We start from the raw sequence: 20,069 nt of genomic DNA on the forward strand, positions 1-20,069 counted from the left end.
AGGAATGTCACAATGCATGAATGCTTGCACACAACTGAAATTACGGGAAAACACTGATAATGTGATATGAAAAAATGCAGGAAGCTTTACATTTAGCAGACGCTTTTGTCCAAAGCGACTTACAATTGAGAAGGCATTCAGTGACTCAACAAGAGCAGATACACACAAGAAGGCCTAATTATACAAAGCAACTGTTAGTGCTCAGAGAATGAAGTGCTGGAGTAAGGAGGAGTGTTTTTATAAAGAGGAAAGCATTTCTACAGGTGGTTTGTCAAGCCCACTCACCTGTGTGAGGCACACTTCATAAATGCACAATGTTATTATTTATTTTGTTTTGTTTTTTAGAGTAATGGAGAGATTGTAAGAAAGTGTCTGGTACAAATGTGCAAAACTGGCACAGGTGAGAGTGATGTTTTCTACAGGTGGTTTGTCAAGCCCACTCACTTATGTGAGGCACACTTCATAAATGCACAATGTTATTATTTATTTTGTTTTGTTTGGAGAGATATGGAGAAATTGTAAGAAAGTGTCTGGTACAAATGTGCAAAACTGGCACAAGTGAGAGCGATGTTTTCTACAGGTGGTTTGTCAAGCCCACTCACTTGTGTGAGGCACACTCAGAATTGCATAATGTTTTGAGGTTGTCATGTGTATGGGGGATTGGTAGATCCACATGGAATCTGCAGATTTGTTTTAGCCCATCATTAAGTCTATTTATTTACTTATGTAAATTTGTGTAAATATATATTTATTTAATTTGTATATTTATGTCTGCAATATTAATTAATAATACGTTTTTTTCTTTTTTATAAGAGTTATGTACAAACAGTTTGTGAAGTAATATTTCTGTCTTTTAGTAGATACAGTGGGTCTGGAAAGTATTTAGACCCCTTTCATATTTTTCACTCTTTGTTATATTTTAGCCATTTGCTAAAATTATTTAAGTAATTTTTTTCCTCATTAATGTACACACAGCATCTCAAATTGACAGAAAACACAGAATTCTTGACATTTTTGCAGATTTATTTAGAAAAAATACTGAAATATTACATGGTATCACATTAGTAGAAGCCCCCTTTTAATCTAGGTTTTTTTTTTTTGGGGGGGGGGGGGGGGGGGGGGTGCAACAAGTTGTTCACACCGGGATTTGGGGATTCCCTGCCATTCCTCCTTGCAGATCCTCTCCAGTTCTGTCAGGTTGGGTGGTAAATGTTGGTGGACAGCCATTGTAGATCTCTGCAGAGATGCTCAATTGGGTTCAAGTCAGGGCTCTGGCTGGGCCATTTAAAAACAGTCAAGAAGTTGTTGTGAAGCCACTCCTTCGTTATTTTAGCTGTGTACTTAGGGTCATTGTCTTGTTGAAAGGTAAACCTTCGGCTCAGTTTGAGGTCCTAAGCACTCTGGAGAAGGTTTTCATCCAGGATATCCATGTACTTGGCCGCATTCATCTTTCCCTCGATTGCAACAAGTCGTCTTGTCCCTGCAGCTAAACAACACCCCCACAGGATGATGCTGCCAACACCATGCTTCACTATTGGGACTGTATTGGAAAGGTGATGAACAGGGACTGGTTGTCTCCAGACATATCGCTTAGAATTAAGGCCAAAAAGTTCCATCTTGGTCTCATCAGATCAGAGAATCTTATTTTTTCACCATCTTGGAGTCCTTCAGGTGGGCTTTCATGTTTCTTGCACCGAGTAGAGGCTTTCACTCTGCCATAAAGCCCTGTCTGATGAAGGACTGCAGTGATGGTTGACTTTCTTCAACTTTCTCCCATCTCCTGACTGCATCTCTGGAGCTCAGCCTCATTGATATTCGGGTTCTTCTTTACCTCTCTTCTTTACCAAGGCTCTTTTCCCCGATAGCTCAGTTTGGCCAGACGGCCAGCTCTAGGAAAGATTCTGGATGCCCAAACGTCTTCGATTTAAGGATTAAAGAGGCCACTGTGCTCTTAGAAACCTTATGTGAAGCAGATTTGTTTTTAACCTTGGCCAGATCTATACCTTGCCACAATTCTGTCTGTGAGCTCTTCAGGCAGTTCCTTTGTCCTCATGATTGTCATTTGCTCTGACATGCATTGTGAGCTGTAAGGTCTTATATAGATAGGTGTGTGGCTTTCCTGATCAAGTCCAATTGGTATAATCAAACACAGCTAGACTCAGATGAACCATCTTAAGGATGATCAGAAGAAACGGACAGCAATTGAGTTAAATATATGAGTGTCACAGCTAAAAGTCTGAATACTAAGGACTATGTGATATTTCAGTTTTTCTTTTTTTTTAAATCTGCAAATATTCTGTGTTTTTCTGTCAATGTGAGATGCTGTGTGTACATTAATGAGGAAAAAACGAACTTAAATGATTTTAGCAAATGGTTGCAATATAACAAAGAGTGAAAAATTTAAGGGGGCCTGAACACTTTTCGTACCCACTGTATATTATACAACATACTGTGCTTAACAAACAAGTGGTTCTGAATTTCATTGCAAATAAAAGATAAAAAGATATTATTTTATTATTTCGTGCACACACATTTTAGTAATTATGCTCTCACATGGATTACAAAATAAAATATTTAATTTTTGTTGCTGTTTTTGACTTCTTATAAACTAGTAATATATGTTTTATTGAGTCGTGTTTGCTCTGAACAGAAAGACCCTTACCCTTCTCTTCAGACGGTCTCTCTCTTTAAGCGTGAGTGTGTCGGCTTTGGCGATCACAGGAACAATGTTGACTTTACTGTGAATCGCCTTCATAAACTCCACATCCAAAGGCTTTAGGCTGGAAAACAAAATTAAACAAATCAGATACACTTTCATTCAAGAGACAGTTGTCCAGCCATTCTGTTGTACTGGTAATACAGAATATTTTTGGGGATGGAATTGACGTTTCTTTTACAACAATTATAGTATAGCAACACATTTTAATAGTAGTATTTTTTTGAATACGTGAAAGAATGAATACATGATTAAATGAAGGATGAGTAAATAAATGAATTAATAAATGAATAAATTAATAAGTAAATGAATAAATAAATTAATAAACGACTGAATAAATAAATGAACGACTAAATAAATGAATAAATAAATGAATGAATAAATAAATAAATATATAAACAAATGGATGAATAAATGAATAAATAAATGAACAAATGAATAAATAAATAAATAAATGAACAAATAAATAAATTAATGAATGAATGAACAAATAAACAAATGAATGAATGAATAAATAAACAAACGGATGAATAATTGAATAAATAAATAAATGAACAACTGAGTGAATGAATATATGAATCAATAAATCAATAAAAAAATAAATAAATGAACAAATGTATAAATGAATGAATGAATGAATAAATAAAATAAATGAATGAATAAATAAATAAACAAATGAAGGAATAAATAAATGAATGAATAAACAAAGAAAGAAACAAATATATAAATAAATGAATAATAAATAAATTAACAAATGTATAAATAAATGATTAAATAAATAAACGAATGAATGAATGAATAAATAAATGAATGAATAAATAAACAAACAAACAAATAAATGAATAAATGAATGAATAAATAAATTAATAGATAAATGAATAAATAAATGAATAAATTAATTATGGATTAAAAAAATAAACGAACGAATAAATAAATGCATAAATGGATAAACAAATAAATAAACGAATAAATAAACTAATAAACAAATAAATAAATGAATGAATAAATAAAAAACAAACAAACAAACAAATGAATAAATAAATGAATGAATAAATAAATAAATAAACGAATGAGTGAATAAATAAACAAATGAATAGAAAATAATAATAAATGAATGAATGAATACATAAATGAATGAATAAATAAATAATAATGAATAAACAAATAAATATATAAAATAAATAAATAAAATAAATGAATAATTAAAGACTGAATGAATGAATACAAAACTAACCAAATAAATGAATGAATAGATAAATTAAACAAACAAACCAAAATTCTGCCTCAAAAGTAATGTGATGTTAGCAATTCATTTAGCCAATCTCCATTTCTCTCCATTTTACTTATTTTTCGTGTTTTATGCGTGTGGTTTGTACATTTTTCTCAAATGCTGCTGACAATTAGCTTTCGTTTCTGTGAACAGTGTATACTGAAGAAATCCAGCGGCAAATATAGATGATCTTACCACATTTGAACTCAAAGTGAAACGTTCTGAATTAGTCAACTGGGATTGTTTTGGGTGACTGATGTTGTTGTAATGCATCATTTGTGGTGTAAATTTCTGCATGTATAAACTTTTTATTGATGCCAGAAGATGTGCAGTGTTTTACCCGTGTCCAAATGGAGAGATGAAGTAAAAGCAGCAGTGAACTCTGTTGTCCACGATGTGTCTGCGGTTCAGGCCGCTCTCGTCATGCAAGTATCGCTCAAACTGATTATCGATGTACTGGATGATCGTCTTAAAGCTGTCAAAAAGAATAAAGCAGAGGTCAAAGACCAAGCTGAAGGAAATACTCAGACATAAGAGCTTGTAATTGTATTAAACAAGTGAATCAAATAAGTAGAAAAAAAGGAGAAAAAAAAAAGCTAAATCTAGTCACAGGATATGTAGATGCATTTTAGAAATGACAAAAAAACCACTCAGCGCAAATCAAAGCTTTTTAATGTCCAGTTAAGACAGTACAGTTGTGTTTTTAATGGCTGAATAAACTAAATAAAAAGCTGCATTGCTAAGTCAGAAAAGCTGAATTGGTGAGCAGCTAATTTTTATTTACTATAAAACTCTGACATTCTTTTACTTTTTGTAATTGGAAATTTTGCGGTTAGCACTGTCGCCTCACAACAAAAAGGTTGCTGGTTCGAGTCTCAGCTGGGCCAGCTAGCATTTCGTGTTTGAACATGAGTTTGCATGTTCTCCCCATGTTGGTATAGGTTTCCTCCGGGTGCTCCTGTTTTCACCACAGTATAAAAACATGCCCTATAGGTGAACTGGGGTAATTAAATTGGCCGTAGTGGATGAGTGTGTGTGTGATTGTGAAAGTATATGGGTATTTCCCAGTACTGGGTTGCAGCTGGAAGGGCATCCACTGTGTAAAACTTATGCTGGAATAGTTAGTTGACGGTTCATAAAGCGGTGTCAAGCCCTAATAAATAAGGGACTAAAGGCTCGTACACAACGCAAAGCAAAGCTCTTCGTCTGTGTTTATCGTCAGCGTTTTTCAAGACGTTTTTCCAGATTCAAACCCAAGCGATTTTCGGAAGACTATGCAAAATCACTCCTTGACGTTAGATGGCGCTACACAGCTTTAAGCTTTTGACAGTTTTGCTCTTGAGCGCCTCCAAGTGCTGTTTATTATAATTTCAGAAACTCCGTGCACATAAACAAAATTGCCAATCTGATTGGTGGAGAAGGTTTTGACGCGGGGGTGTGCACGATTACATTGACGCCCTTTATTTAGTCATGAGGCGTGAAACGTCGACGGAAAACGCAAGCAAAAATATGTCTCGGTGTGCACAGGCATTTAAGCTGAAAGAAAATGAATGAATGACAAAAAGAGATCCAAAATCCACTCTGTAAAAATCTTGATAAAAACAAACAAAAACATCCAATGATTTTGTGCTATAAATGTGAGCAAATATTAATGAAATAATGCCTATTTGCATATTTAAACATACCATGCAAAGAAAATTGCAATTAAAAATTAAAAACTGTTCACCTGCAGTGTCTTGCCTAAAAGAGCAGGTCATATGGGTTTTAAAAAAATATAAAATATATATATTCATTTATTTAATCTGTTGCGACGCGTTGGCGCAGTAGGAAGTGCAGTCACCTCACAGCAAGACAGTTACTGGTTCGAGCCTCGGCTCGGAGAGTTGGCGTTTCTGTGTGGAGTTTACATGTTCTCCCTGCATTCCCGTGGGTTTCCTCCGGGTGCTCTCATTCCCCCCACAAATCTAAAGACATGCGGTACAGGTGAATTGGGTGAGCTAAAATTGTCCATAGTGTATGTGTGTGAATGAGAGTGTATGAGTGTTTCCCGGTAATGAGTTGCAGCTGGAAAGGCATCCGCTGCGTAAAACATATGCTGGATAAGTTGACGGTTCATTCTGCTGTGGCGACCCCAGATTAATAAAGGGACTAAGCCAAAAAGAAAATGAATGAATATTTAATCTGATTAATATCTAATTGAATAGGGTAATTCATTAATATTTATTCATCTTTTATATTTTTTCGAACATATAACAGATTTATTTGAAAGACCTTTGATCATAATTGAGCCGTTTTAGTGACTGTCGCTTTAAATTCAAATGAGATTTCAAGAGAGGGCGGAGCTACAAACGCCTGTAAGTCAGCATAGCGGCAGATTCAAAAGCAAGATTAAAGTCCAGTCCTATGCTAATGAAATAGAAATTGTTAAAAAAGGGCGGGGTTTTTCCCCTCTGATGACACTAACAACCGAAAAATGTCAATCAAAGTGTTTTTTGCAGACTGTTTTTATCATATGTGATTATAAAATTGTAATGAATAAATGTTTAATATTAAGAAGCTGGTTATATTCACAAACTGCTGACACACTGCTGTATTTAAACCCCTTACAAAAGTGACTTTTCTATAATAGACCCCCTTTAAAACACAGCCTAATTGATAAGATGAAGCAGGAAAACGCATAATATGATAATGGGCAGGTTATGTAGATGGTGTAATATTTTCATTAATGGTGCATGAAGTCTGCGGGTGAGAGACGGGAGGATATTGTTCTTTCAAACAGGACGTTCTCAGCATTCCTCAGCAAGGCTCAATGACCAATAGAGCAACACAAGACAACAGTAAATAACCTCCGCCGTGCAGATTCACAAAACCAAAACACTGAGCATTTACATTAATACATCAGTCCACTCTTCCATTCAGAAGGTCAAAGTTATACGCAAGGTCTAATATTATAGAGGATATCTGTAATAATAATAATAACAACACACAGCTTGTTCACCTTACTAAGGAAAATTCTGCTGACAACACGTCAAGAGTACTGTAAACATGCATTATGGTTTGGTAGTAAAAGGTAGGGATGGTTCAGGATGGCGTCACATCAACAACTCGATTTTATTTAACAAAGCTTTCATTTGCACTTAGTTACAAAATGGTAGAAAACACCTATGAAACTTCTAAGTAGGGCGGCACGATATTGGAAAAATCTGACATTGTGATGTTTTGGTTTTATATACTGCGATACGAATAAAAATTTCCCTAGATGACTTAGGCCCCATTTACACTAGTGCGTTTGTGATGTCCTGTCATATGGCCACACAAGACTGAGGGTAACAAACACACGCACACATTCGCTCAGACACACACACACACACACAAACACACACGCATTCACTTAGACACACGCGCTTGCACATACACGCACATTCGCTCAAACGCACACACTCGCTCAGACACACACACACACACACACACGCGCTTACACATACACGCACATTCGCTGAAACGCGCACATTCGCTGAGACCCAAACAATACTCTCCTGCTCCTTCACTAGCTGACAAGCGCGCACCTTGCTCAACTACACGCATACAAACAGGCATAACATCCATAAGAACTTTAGGTAATTAGAGACTGACAACTTCTCTTTATTTCATATCTTTATTTATAAAATAAGTTCCAAATATTACATGTCACAATTTCTTTCAGTTTCGGTACATTGTTTACTGGTTTGGAGTGCACACATTCTAGTTTACATTAGTACTGTTTCTGTTATTTCGGTTTACTTATGGTTATTTTTGTTGAGTTAAAGTTACCGGAGGGTGCAGTGGAGGATGATGCTGTGGTCCGCTGGATCGGCCGTCATGTTTACTGGCAAAGGGCTGGTTCCTGTGTGCGTCAAAGATTTATGTCCGGGTGATCCCGCGTGGCGGAACCAATGGGCCGAAATGATAAGGGGGGGGAAAGTTTACTTTGAATATGTCTTTTTATATTACTTGTTTGTTTAATTTAAATAATTTGTTTATTTTGAGTAATTATGTCTTGTATTTTGTAAATGTTTTTTATTTAGAATTAGTTTGATTAGTAAATATTATATTTATAATTGTTATGTTTTATTGTTTCACCTATGTTGTTTAAGTGGATCCACCGTTTGTGTATAAATACTCTGTAGTTGTTTCATTTGGTAGGTCAGTTTGGTTGTGTTCAGACTTCCTGAATTTCTGTTATATTTTTGTTGACCTCAATTTGTTTTCCAACTAGTTTTTATGTTGGATTATTGGTTTGTTTAAGTTAAATAAATATTTTTTGGCCTTAATTTTCCTGTGTCCTCGTGCCTTACCGCTGGGCTATCTCACATATGGTGTCAGAAGTGGGATTTTAATAGAGGACACAGGTTTTTTTTTTTGTTTCCCTCTCCATAGCCTCAGTACATTGAGTTGCCATGAGCCGTCAGCAAAAGAAGGGGCCCATGAAGCCAGTTTCTGTGGAGCAAGAGGAGGAGCAAGGAAGGCCTGCAGAGGAGGAAATGGAGCGCAAGGATAAAGATGAGATGGCAAGTAGAGAGCCAACTTTGGCTGATTTAACAAGTTTGTTTAGTGCGCATATGGCAAAAATGGATTCCAGGGAGGCGGTCAGAAAGCAGGAGCACATAGATCAAGAACGACGGTTTAAAGCATTACAACATCAGTTCAGTTTATTACAAATGGAAGTTCAGGCCCGCACCTCGCCTACATCTGATGCCTGCCACATTGATACACATTCTCTAGATGTGCATGGTGCTCAAGCAGATACTGATAATCAGCAGTTTACCTCCCCAAATGTCTTCCACTCAAATGCTGACCTTATTGATGATCGCTTCCCACCACCAAGATTTCGGGAACCTCGATTAGAGAAGTTGGCTGATTCTGATGATATAGAGCACTTCTTAATAACTTTTGAACGAATCGCTACAGCCTGTCGCTGGCCTAAAGCTGACTGGGCATTTCATTTGATCCCTCTATTAACTGGCAGGGCAAGAGCTGCATATGTCCAAATGGACCTGGATGACTCTACCGAGTATGATAAGGTTAAAGCTGCCATCTTGGTGAAGTATGACATAAATGCTGAAACTTATAGGCTGAGATTTCGTTCCCTCACTGTTCTCCCTTCTGAGGCTCCCAAGGAGTTGTATACCAGACTTAAAGACCTGTATGGAAAGTGGATTAAGCCCAAAGGAAAAACTACTGAAGAGGTAGGAGAAATAATTATTTTAGAACAATATCTGCGAATGCTTTCTCCTGAACTTCAGGTCTGGATAAGGGAGCGTGACCCCACGACAGCAGCAGAGGCTGCTGCCTTAGCGGATGTCTTTGTGGCAGCAAGGGGGAAGAATCAGTCCTGGGGCAGGAAAACAAGCAGTGAGGCACGAAGACCACCCTTCCTCAATTTCAACCAAAATCCATGGCTGGATTGGGTAAGACTCCTAAGGGAGGTTCCCCAGAAATGAAACCTGCTATGACTCTGAGAAGACCAGTGGTCTGCTATCTCTGTGGACAAGAGGGGCACACAAAGCCGGTTTGTCCAAGGAATGTAGTTAAACCGACTAATCTGTGTTATGTTCCTAGAGGTGGGGAGGATAAAGCCCAGAAGCTGAATTCCTTGCTGCATGCCATCACTGTGAAAGTGAATGGTAAAGAGTTTCCTGCCCTGATTGATACTGGGAGTGACCAGACACTGGTGAGTCGGAAGGTTGTGGCTCCATCTTCAGTTAATGCAAGTAATAAGCTTTCCATTTGTTGTGTTCACGGTGATGAGAGATTGGTGCCTACTGCAGATCTATATCTGGCTGTTAACAACCAACCCTACTTGCTAGAGGTGGGGGTAGTGGATAATCTTCCCTATCCTGTAGTGTTAGGACGAGATTTGCCAGTGCTTTTGGATCTTATCCAGCCCATGTCACAGTGCAATATGGTACTTACTAGAGCCAAGGCAAAACAACAAGATGAACCAGCACAAACTCTGTCAATGTTGCCATTTTATAATGCTGATCTAGAAACCAGTCCTCCAAAACCCAAGACGACTAGACGACAAAGGAGACATGCAAAGTTGCAATATAATGCCTCTCGTCTGCCTGCAGGTGAAGTAGATGGTCTTAATCCACAAATGAAATTACCCACCAACATTAGTGAATTGCAGCAAAATGACACCAGTCTTGTTGCATATTTCGAGCAAGCAAACCAGATGGAGATGGGCGATAAAGTGATGAATGATAACTGTGAGCGATTTATGATTTCAGAGAACATACTCTACCGTCAGATTGGATCAGTGAAACAGCTGATTGTTCCAAAGGAGGCTCGGGAACTTGTTCTTCACTTGAGCCACTCAATCCCATGGGCTGGCCACCTGGGGGTAAGGAAAACCATAGAACGGATCAAGAAGTATTTCTACTGGCCTGGTCTGAAGGCTGATGTTGTTCAGTATTGCAAGAGCTGCCCTGAGTGTCAACTGGTATCTCTCCATCATCCACCTCGAGTACCACTACAGCCACTTCCTTTGATTAGTACTCCGTTTGAAAGACTGGGCATGGATATCGTTGGCCCAGTAGAAAAAAGCAGCTTGGGTAATCGATTTCTGCTGGTTATCACAGATTATGCTACGAGGTACCCAGAGGTATTCCCTTTGAAATCTATGAAAGCAAAGAACGTGGCAACCTGTTTAATCCAGTTCTGTTCCAGAGTCGGGTTACCCCGTGAAATTCTTACTGACCAAGGGACTAACTTTATGTCTACTCTGTTGAAGCAGGTCTACCAGTTGCTGGGTATTAAGAGTCTGCGCACCACTCCATACCATCCGCAGACTGATGGGCTCACTGAGCGGTTTAATCAAACATTGAAGCAGATGCTCAGAAAGTTTGTTGATGAGACTGGTAAGAATTGGGACCAGTGGCTCCCCTATATACTTTTTGCCTATCGGGAGGTTCCCCAAGCATCAACTGGGTTTTCTCCCTTTGAGCTTTTGTATGGGCATGAAGTTCGGGGACCTTTGACCCTACTTAAAGAGATGTGGGAAGGTATTAAAGGAGACCGGGAGCCTACTAATGTTGTGGCTTATGTCTTGCAAATGCGGGAGCGTCTGGAGAAAATGAGAGCTTTGGCAAGAACCCATATGGCGGAGGCCCAGAAACGCCAACGAACATGGTATGATCAGCGAGCACGTGAAAGAGAATTTGTGAGTGGGGAAAAGGTGTTGGTGATGTTGCCTAGCAAGGAGAACAAGCTTTTGGCCAAGTGGCAGGGCCCTTTTAATATCAAGAGCCGGCTAGGCCCTACAACTTATGAAGTGGCAACTCCAGGTCAGGAGCATGCCAGCAGAATACTGCATGTGAATCTGTTAAAAAAGTGGGTGCCCCGTTCTGAACAGGTACTGCTTGTATGCCGTGTCCAAGGAGATGAGGAGTGTGAGGATCAATATCTGCCTCAGCCAACATCTGCTGACATTAGGCTGGACCATCTGCCTGAAAAACAACGAAGACAGGTTAGCACTCTTTGCAATCCTCAAATATTTTCTGAGTTGCCGGGTCACACCTCTCTGATCCAACATGATGTGATCCTGAAACCTGATGTTGCGGTTAGACGTATGAGTTACAGAATACCTGAGAAATTGCAAGAGGCCTTGAAGGAGGAAGTGGACTTTATGCTGAGCCTAGGGATCATTGAACCTTCCCAGAGTGAGTGGTGCCATCCAGTGGTCCTGGTTCCAAAAAAAGATGGAAACATACGATTTTGCATTGATTTCCGGTACTTGAATTCTGTATCACAGTTTGATTGCTATCCTACTCCCCGTATTGATTCATTAATAGATCGATTGGGCAAAGCAGTATACCTGACCACACTGGATCTTTCTAAAGGATACTGGCAAATACCTTTGACTGAACGGGCCCGGCCTTTGACAGCATTTAGGACACCGTGGGGCCTATTCCAGTTCCGATTTCTTCCCTTTGGCCTGCATGGGGCACCGGCAACATTTCAGAGGCTTATGGACCAGGTATTGCAAGGGTTAACGTTTGCTGCAGCTTATCTTGATGATATTATAATTTACAGTACAACCTGGGAGGAGCACATGCAACATCTCCATGAAGTCTTCCAACGGCTCCAAAGAGCTGGTCTGACTGCTAATCCTGCGAAGTGTGCCATAGCCCGGAAAGAGGCAGAATACCTGGGCTTTGTCATTGGCAATGGAGTGGTGCGACCACAGATTAAGAAGATTCAGGCACTGGAAGAATGTCCTTTACCACAGACACGTAAGGAGTTAAGATCATTTCTTGGAATGGCAGGCTTCTATAACCGCTTTATTCCCAACTTCTCCAGTAGAGCTGCTACCCTGACTGACATGGTGGGTGTCCGGTGCCCGAATCAATGCCAATGGACTGAAGAGAGGATGGCTGCATTTAAAGACATACAGACTGCATTGACAACCAACACTGTTCTGTATAATCCAGACTTCACCAAAGAATTTATTGTGCAGACAGACGCCTCTGAAAGAGGTTTAGGAGCAGTACTGTTACAGGGATCCCCAGGTGAGCGACGACCTGTAGTCTTCATTAGCCGCAAACTCTTTCCAAGAGAAACCCGTTATTCCACAATTGAGAAGGAATGTTTGGCGGTGAAATGGGCCTTAGACTCCTTGAGATATTATTTGCTTGGAAGAGAATTCGTACTGGAAACGGACCACAAAGCACTCCAATGGCTGGAAAGAATGAGAGATACTAATGGGCGAATCACGAGGTGGTACCTGGCCATGCAACCATTCCGATTTAAGGTCCACCACGTTCCTGGCAAGGCAAATGTAACTGCAGACTATCTTTCCCGCTGTGCCAGCGAGACGCCCGAAGGGAGGGGGTGTGTGATGTCCTGTCATATGGCCACACAAGACTGAGGGTAACAAACACACGCACACATTCGCTCAGACACACACACACACACACAAACACACACGCATTCACTTAGACACACGCGCTTGCACATACACGCACATTCGCTCAAACGCACACACTCGCTCAGACACACACACACACACACACACGCGCTTACACATACACGCACATTCGCTGAAACGCGCACATTCGCTGAGACCCAAACAATACTCTCCTGCTCCTTCACTAGCTGACAAGCGCGCACCTTGCTCAACTACACGCATACAAACAGGCATAACATCCATAAGAACTTTAGGTAATTAGAGACTGACAACTTCTCTTTATTTCATATCTTTATTTATAAAATAAGTTCCAAATATTACATGTCACAATTTCTTTCAGTTTCGGTACATTGTTTACTGGTTTGGAGTGCACACATTCTAGTTTACATTAGTACTGTTTCTGTTATTTCGGTTTACTTATGGTTATTTTTGTTGAGTTAAAGTTACCGGAGGGTGCAGTGGAGGATGATGCTGTGGTCCGCTGGATCGGCCGTCATGTTTACTGGCAAAGGGCTGGTTCCTGTGTGCGTCAAAGATTTATGTCCGGGTGATCCCGCGTGGCGGAACCAATGTGCCGAAATGATAAGGGGGGGGAAAGTTTACTTTGAATATGTCTTTTTATATTACTTGTTTGTTTAATTTAAATAATTTGTTTATTTTGAGTAATTATGTCTTGTATTTTGTAAATGTTTTTTATTTAGAATTAGTTTGATTAGTAAATATTATATTTATAATTGTTATGTTTTATTGTTTCACCTATGTTGTTTAAGTGGATCCACCGTTTGTGTATAAATACTCTGTAGTTGTTTCATTTGGTAGGTCAGTTTGGTTGTGTTCAGACTTCCTGAATTTCTGTTATATTTTTGTTGACCTCAATTTGTTTTCCAACTAGTTTTTATGTTGGATTATTGGTTTGTTTAAGTTAAATAAATATTTTTTTGGCCTTAAATTTCCTGTGTCCTTGTGCCTTACCGCTGGGCTATCTCACAGCGTTGTAGTTTTAAAACGTCGTTTTAGATAAAAAACGATCCGCGTCCACACTAGCGTTTCACCTAGTGTCTCTGAACATATCTCCGTCCACACTACGCCGCCAAAAACGTATATCATGTGACCATTCGCGCACTCTGGGCATGCACATTCCAGTATAAACAGAAAGCATGCGTCTCGCTCGGCATGTGGTTATTGTTAGTCAACAAACGCCAGTTGAACATTAAACGCGATGGCAAAAAAAGCAAGAGAGGTATTTTTGTGGACAGACGACGAGGTCGAGTTGTTACTAAACGTAACAAATGAATAACTGCACAATGGCGCCTAAAACAGACAACAGTGCAAACAACGCTCCCATTTCTGTGCCCATGTTGTTGTTTACAGTACTGTATTAAAGTAGCGTTAAAGCCATATGTTATAGTCATGTGATAGGGGCGTGACGAATAAGGGAGGGATACGCAATGACACAAAAGCCCTAATCAGGTAGCGAATCTCAACAGCCCCGCCTCCGTTTTCAGATGTCTCCGTTTTCCCTCATCCACACTGAGACGGAGCAGCAGCGTTTCAGAATGAAAACGGCCTCTCCAGCGTTTTCAAAACGCTCCGTTTTCGGCGCTCGAGAACTCCGGCGTAACCATATCAAAACTTATGCGTTTTAAAACGAAAACGAATTAGTGTAAACGGGGCCTTAAAGAGTTCTATTTGGTAAGAATTCAGGTACAGAAGGTAAATAATCAAATGTAAGGGTGCTTTTACACCTGTGGATCGATACTGTCGTTCCGAAAACAGAAAAGAAATCTGTGTGTTTGAAACTAATGAAGACAGCTTAGGTCAATGATTAATTTGAATTTAGTTTGTTTACTGCTCCAAAATTTTCTAAAGGTTTCTTAACATATAAAATAATGTGTTTAATGGGAAAAAGTTGTTATTATGTACCCAGAGATTTAAAAAAAGAGCACATTTTAGAGCAGTAATCCCAGTACCATGATATTTTTATCCAAGGTTATCATACCATCAGAATCTTATACCAACCCATGCTTACGTGCAAGTCATATTATAACAATGAAACAGCAGTTTAATTCAACAATCAGCTGTCTACAACTTTTAAGCTTGTAATAACACACAGCATATTTTATAACATGAGGTCTAACCGTACGTTCACACCGAAAGCGGCGAGAGCGTCCAAGGTCGCTCTGGCCGCCCTGGCAACAACGCTCTCTGCCTTCAGCTCCTGCGGCGAGAGCGTCAAAACTCGCTACATTGATCTCATATTTAAAGGAGCCGTTACAGCATATCAGTTACATTCCTGCATAAAACATGTTTCTAGCGTGAAAATGTTGCGCACTTCTTATCAAATTCATACAACAATGGAAGATCAAGTTGCGTGTGTTGTGGCTTTGCTCTATTTATCCAATATGTGTCCATATGTCTGAAATATCCTGAAGCAGCAGTGCTGTTTTGTACTGTCACATCGCGTGAGATTCCCGCTTTTTAAAGATAAATTTATATAACATTAATGCACATCAGTAAGTCGCCAGTAACTTATTTAATGCATGTTCCTGTAGGAAAAAATTAGAAATAATTGGAAATGCGGCGACCGCAATAATCAAACCCTTGGGAACAACTGTGGTCGGAACCAAAGTTCACAGGTCTGTGTTCTCTGAACTGCTATCAAGCGATGGACGTCTTCATTCTGATTGCTTGCCGCTGAACCGCGTCATAGCTCATTACCATTAAATTGACTTCATTTCAACTCTCCTCGACGCTCACGCCGGCGAAGACGCGCCGCGCTGCTCCTCGCCGCTTATCGCCGCCTATCGCCGCCGACTCTCATTGAAAATGAATGACTTCCGGCTACTTTGACGCTGTCGCCGCTTTCGGTGTGAACGTACGGTAAGGAAGACAAAAAATGTTTAACCATTTAAAGTGACGTCAATGCTAATTATATAAATTTTTGTCATGTGGGACCAGTGAAAATGCAATGTTATGACCACAACACACATCATTATCTCAGTAAACACACACACACACACACTTACCAGTCCTGGCTGTTGATGGCGTCTCCGTATCCCGGTGTGTCCACAACAGTGAGCCGGAGTTTCACTCCTCGCTCCTCGATTTCTACTGTAGACGCTTCAATCTGAACCGTTCGCTCAATCTTCTCTGCAAACACAACAAAAACACTCATGTTTACATGTCTGAAACATCTGATTAAGCACTGTGGTAACACTTTACTTGAAGGGGTGTTCATAAGACTGTCACCAACCCTTGAATGCGATTAAGATTTTATGCATGCTTATACAACAGTTCTGTCTGGTTCTCAAATCTGATTGGCTGATAGCCGTGCGATATTCTGCAATATCAGAACTCCTACAGCCTCTTTACCCTTTGTGTATTAAGCAGGTCGCACACCAGAAGCGACGCTCGGCGGCGCGCCGCGCAGCGCCACGTATTTTAGAATTCTAATCATAGGTTTCTATCAGGATACACACACCGGCGCCGCAAGTCGGCGGCTGTCGGCGGCGCCCGGCGACGGCTCAGGACGCAGTTCATTTTTCAGCCGCGCCACAGAGCGCCATCTGATTAGTTTCATGTTAAATATCATTCGAATGTGCGCGTCTGGTGTGCGATACTTTAATCTGTCATGTACGCGCCGTGTCGCGGCGCCGAGCGGCGCTTCTGGTGTGCGACCTGCTTTACTCCGCCCACATACAGCCAGCAAAAAGCAGACACTACAGATCTTAAGTTTAAAAGATGCACACTCAACTGTTTAACTGTCAGCTTATGATTTGAATCTGGAAGAAAGTAGTTCCTCATACAAAAGGGTTTTTGACACTCTCCATGTTTGATTTTGTTTTTATACACAATTATGCCGTCAAACTGTTGTATAAACACAATATCACACGAGTAGCAGTGCGATATGGCTTAAATCGGCACTGCAATGCACGTGCAATGCACGCCTCCCACCAGTGCCGATATACAGCCATATCGCACTGCTACTCGTGTGATATTGCTCATTTATCAGATGCAATAGTTTTTCGCGATTTTGCAATCCTTGAATCCAACGCAAAAATCCATCAACAAAAAATTGCAGTTTTTGCTATCGTGCAAATGCAAAACAATTACAAAATTTAAATAATGACCAGGGCCCAGTTTTTCAAAAGTAATCCACTAGGATTTTGGATAAGGTATTGAATCAAATCTTGAAAATGGGTTTTTCAAAATAATAAATGGATTACATAAATAGATTAGATCACATAATCCAATCTTGGTTTTGATCCGGATCAAACCTTTAGTTTGGGTTTTTCAGACCTTTTTTGTAGCATTTGGATCACTTTGATCTAAAAAAAAATCTGGATTAAACTGATCCCATTAGAAGGGTGGTTTTGGCGTGGATTTCATGCCCAAACAGAAATGAAAACTTTAAAAATGTATCAAATAATACTATATTTGGATCATGCAGTATCTTACAAGATATCCTATTTATTCATAATTGGATTTGTTCATCCGTCAGGCTACAGTGATTAGGCAGGCTTCAACATACAGCAAAGTAGAAAGAGTTTGGCCTCATGAAATAAACATCCAATTCTAAACCATATAATCAAATTAGATTTGTTTCAGTTAGCAACTGATTGTTTTACATGACTTATAAACATTGCAAACGCAGTGCAGAGGATGTATTTGAGTGTCTCTCGAAAAATTACGTCTTACCAGTGCCCTCAGAATCATTCACATGAGAGTGGGGGGAATTGTTTTGCATCCTATGTAGTAAGCAGACGCAGAAGAAGTGTCAGGCGTGAGTGATTTACATATGAAGTCAATGCAAATATGCAATTAGGCATTCTGTGGTGCAATCCAGCGAATGATACTGTGCAAATTGGATGTTTCGTGCGTTTGACACGCTTCAGACTGCAAAAGAAAGTGGGAGCAAACATCTAACAATCGGAGCAATGGAACAGACAGAAAAGCAAGCAGCTTACAATGATGGAGATTGATTCTAGGGCGACGGCCACTGGACGTGACTTGACCGAATTGAAGGACATTATTTTTGCTTTACATGTATGGCTGGTCTCCCTGCATTAGCGTGGGTTTCTTCCGGGTGCTCCGGTTTCCCCCACAGTCCAAAGACATCCGGTACAGGTGAATTGGGTGGACTAAATTGTCCGTAGTGTACGAGTGTGAATGAGTGTGTAAGGATGTTTCCCAAGGATGGGTTGCAGCTGGAAGTTAACCATAAGTTATAAGTTGGCGGTTCATTCCGCTGTGGCGACCCCAGATTAATATAAGGACTAAGCCAAAAAGAAAAGGAATGAATGAATAAATGAATGTATGGCTGGTATTACGATGTGCGTCAAATCGATAAACTTTCATTTAACTCTTTGCCTGCAGTTGACGAGAGAAAACGCTTCCCTGCCAATCCATGTTTTAGGCGTATTGTGGCAGGGGAAGCCTAAACGCAAGTCCTGAGGGAAGAACATGATGTCAGATGCTCTGGAGAGTGAAATCTAAGAAAGAGAAAGTAGTCAAGGTCCAAAAAAAATGAAAGACGCTGTTAAAAAATTCATGACATATTTATAATGGCTTCATGACGATCATGTTTATGACAGATTTATGACAAGTTTTGTTGTCTTGGTAATGTCAAGTTGTCCTGACAAAGACAAAAACAGGTTGTGATGTATTTGTTTATGTCAAGTTGTCATAAACAATGTCATCTTTGCATTTAAAATGACATAACTGAGCGAATGACAATAAAAGTAGTTAAAGGCATGCATAAAATCTCACTGAAATTCATCATGAGTCATATCATGATTATAAAGGTTTAATGACAGTCTTATGAACACAACTACAAGTGTTACCACACAATATATTGATTGATGCAACATGATTTTTTTCTAAGAAGTCCTCAGCAATACAGACAGGATTATTTTCTTGAAAACATTTACATGTCTGAAACATCTGAGCTAGCGCACGAAGACAAAACACATTAATCACAAGAAATCACATAAAAATTCAATACTGATTCAACATGAAAAGATCTATGAGTGTTTTCTGAGAAGCCCTGAGCTCCAGACGGGATTATTTTCTTGAAAACAACTTTTTTATTCTCAAAAGCTTTAACAGACAAAGCGCTCAACAAGGGATTTGAGGGGATTTTATATCTATTGAGCATCTAACTCTGAAATGTTCTGCATTCCAGCGTGAATAACATTATGATGAAGAATATATTTCTTCCACAGAACAGACACTTTTTGGACACACTAAAAGCAAGTGTCACTTCAAACATGCCTGTGAAATGGTTCGTCCCTGAATAGTATTTGTCTGTTTTTAATTAAAATGTGTTTGATATTTTATTATCTAATCGAATTGCATTCAGACAGTTTTATGTGTGATCTCTGTGCTCGCATACCAGGTTTATTACAGTCAGCTTAAGTTAAATGCTGTTTTAAAATGTGAAGTAAACATTAGTATACATAAATAAACATTATGATTTTTAAAAAATGTTGTGTATTTTATTCCAACTAAACCTCCCAACGAATATTTGCCCTATCAAAAGTTATTATAATTTAATACATTTAATAATACAATAATAGTTTAATAATATAAAATTAAAACATTTTAGATATTTCTCAGCAAAATATTTTTAATACTGTGTGAAAACAAGCAAACTCTACTAATCCATACACTTTTTCCCCCAACATAAACTTTCTTTAAAATAAATAAAGAACAAATGTTTAAAAAGTGTCAAAAACTAAAATAAACTAAATCTTTGCACAACAATCTGTCCAGGTCGGTGTCCTCAGCAGTAAGTACAAGACGCACTTCTTGTTATAGCAAGGAAAATAACTAAAACATTATGATAATTAGAGTTCAAAACAACCTTTTTAAATAAAAAAGTTAAAAGTTACATTAAGATGGATTGTTGGGGATTGGATGGACATTAATGGCCAGATTGGGTAGCAATACATGAACAAAGAAAACTAAGAGCTGTTTTAAAAAGATTTAAGACCTACAACACAATATTTCAGTAAATTTAAAACTTAAAGGACTAAAATTTTGATTTTGAGATTTAAGACATTTTAAGACTTTAAGACTCCAGACACCCTGTATAAAGATGTATGAAATGAATGAATGAATGAATCAATGAATCA

The 20,069-nt window shown here is 39.0% G+C and overlaps 1 protein-coding gene across 2 annotated transcripts in view; it reads right to left on the reverse strand.

The window, feature by feature from the left end:
* Positions 1-20,069, reverse strand: part of zgc:63587 — a 79,819-nt gene that overhangs the window by 44,258 nt on the left and 15,492 nt on the right. For both annotated transcript variants that reach the window (NM_200459.1, XM_005172457.6), the window contains 3 exon segments: positions 2,663-2,780; positions 4,327-4,461; positions 15,960-16,083. In NM_200459.1, coding sequence (NP_956753.1) covers positions 2,663-2,780; positions 4,327-4,461; positions 15,960-16,083 — 377 coding nt within the window.

This window comes from Danio rerio, chromosome 8, assembly GCF_049306965.1.
Source record: "Danio rerio strain Tuebingen ecotype United States chromosome 8, GRCz12tu, whole genome shotgun sequence".
Classification (NCBI taxonomy): Eukaryota; Metazoa; Chordata; class Actinopteri; order Cypriniformes; family Danionidae; genus Danio; species Danio rerio.